Raw genomic sequence first — 1750 nt, 5'->3', positions numbered from 1 at the left:
AGAATCTAGATTAGCAATGATAGAAAGAACCAGCACCTGCTTAGGGAACATTGGTGAAAAAAGAGACTTACCACAGGGAAGATACAGCTTGAATACTACAAATCCTGTCACTGGGCAAGGTTATATTTTCTTCATTTGTTCTTAGTTTTAGAACAATTAACACTTTAAAAATAATACCATGGGTTTGAAATATTTGCAAAATCACTGTTTCATGTACAGACTAAAATTAGACTTATCAAAAGTTAGCACTACTATGGTTTGGATAAGTGTCCCCAGCAACCTGTGCACTGAAGTTTAATCAGGCTGCCAGGGTAGCACTGTAGAAAGATGAGCCTAAGCTAAGTCGAGCTGTCACTAGGCCAGGAGCTAGTGCTTCGGAAACCCTGCTATCATGAGGAGAATCAGGAATTTGGGGACTATCTCCCACTTATTTCTTACCCATTGAGGCTCCTTAGCCCAAACTTTCCTTGAGAGATATGGAGTTTTGAGGTGTTTAACAGAAAGCCTTAGGTAGATTTTTGCTGCCTGTTTGATGAGATAAAGGGTTTTGGTCCTCAACATACCCCCTGCAGTGGTGTGCTGTCTTACCATAGGCCCAAATCTGCTGCTGCTGATCATGAATTAAACCTCCAAAAACTGAGAGCCAAGTAAATCTTTTCTCCTTACAGTGAATATCTCATGTGTTTGCTATATCCACAGCAAGCAGACACATGGGTTTGTTTTTAAAAAAAAAAAAAAAAAAAAATACGTGAAAACTATGATTCTGTGTCAGAGAAAATCAACATAAATATTTTCCTTATTTTTTACTCATATGGCTATCATCGCTTATTTCTGAGCTATAATTTTAACACAGAAAAATAAAGCACCACAATACTGAGAAAATCAGCTTAGCAGAAGGCAAACACAAGTACTCCAGCTGTTAAACAGTTCTTAATTGTGAACACATCTCACGGAAGTGGGACTGGTCAGGCAGCAGCTGTGTCACAAGTTTTGACCAATAAACACCCTCTCGGGGTCTGAGAATGAGACCTCACTTGGAGATGGAATAATTGCAAAATCAGTCAAATTAATGTGAAGTCACTGAAGTGGACCTTAATCCAAAATAACCAATATCCTTATTAAAAGGATTAGAGGGTGTTGCAGACCTAGAGGTCCAGGGGAAGATGACATGAAAACACTGGAAGAGGGCAGGCGCGTGAGCCGAGGCGCTGGCTGCGTGCGGAGGAGGACTATGAAGCTTCCGTACATCCTGCTCACCGGTACACCAGGGGTTGGAAAAACCACACTAGGCAAAGAACTTGCATCCAGATCAGGCCTGAAGTACATTAATGTGGGAGATCTAGCTCGGGAAGGGCAGTTGTTCGACGGGTATGACGAGGAGTATAGCTGCCCCATCCTAGACGAGGACAGGGTTGTCGATGAGTTAGAGCATCAGATGAGAGAGGGCGGTGTGATTGTTGATTACCACGGTTGTGATTTCTTTCCTGAACGCTGGTTTCATATAGTGTTCGTGTTGAGAACAGATAATGGTATATTGTACAAACGACTTGAAACAAGGGGTTATAATGAGAAGAAACTACAAGACAATATTCAGTGTGAGATTTTTCAAGTTCTTTATGAAGAAGCCATAGCATCTTACAAAAAAGAAATTGTGCATCAGCTGCCCAGTAATGAACCAGAAGAGCTAGAGGACAACATCAACCAAATCTCAAGATGGATTGAGCAATGGGTCAAAGATCATAACCCTTAA

The 1750-nt window shown here is 41.2% G+C and overlaps 1 protein-coding gene across 1 annotated transcript; it reads left to right on the top strand.

Annotated features, from left to right (window-relative positions):
- Positions 1-1203: 1203 nt before the first annotated feature.
- Positions 1204-1750, top strand: LOC308425135 (adenylate kinase isoenzyme 6-like; the record flags this gene model as incomplete). Its single annotated transcript, XM_080922374.1, has 1 exon — positions 1204-1750. Exon 1 carries the CDS (start codon positions 1232-1234, stop codon positions 1748-1750), a length of 519 nt encoding a protein of 172 aa, XP_080778500.1. The 5' UTR covers positions 1204-1231.

The sequence above is a fragment of the Micromys minutus genome (genome assembly GCF_963924665.1).
Source record: "Micromys minutus genome assembly, chromosome: 10".
Lineage (NCBI taxonomy): Eukaryota > Metazoa > Chordata > Mammalia > Rodentia > Muridae > Micromys > Micromys minutus.
This window is presented reverse-complemented; position numbering and strand designations above follow the sequence as displayed.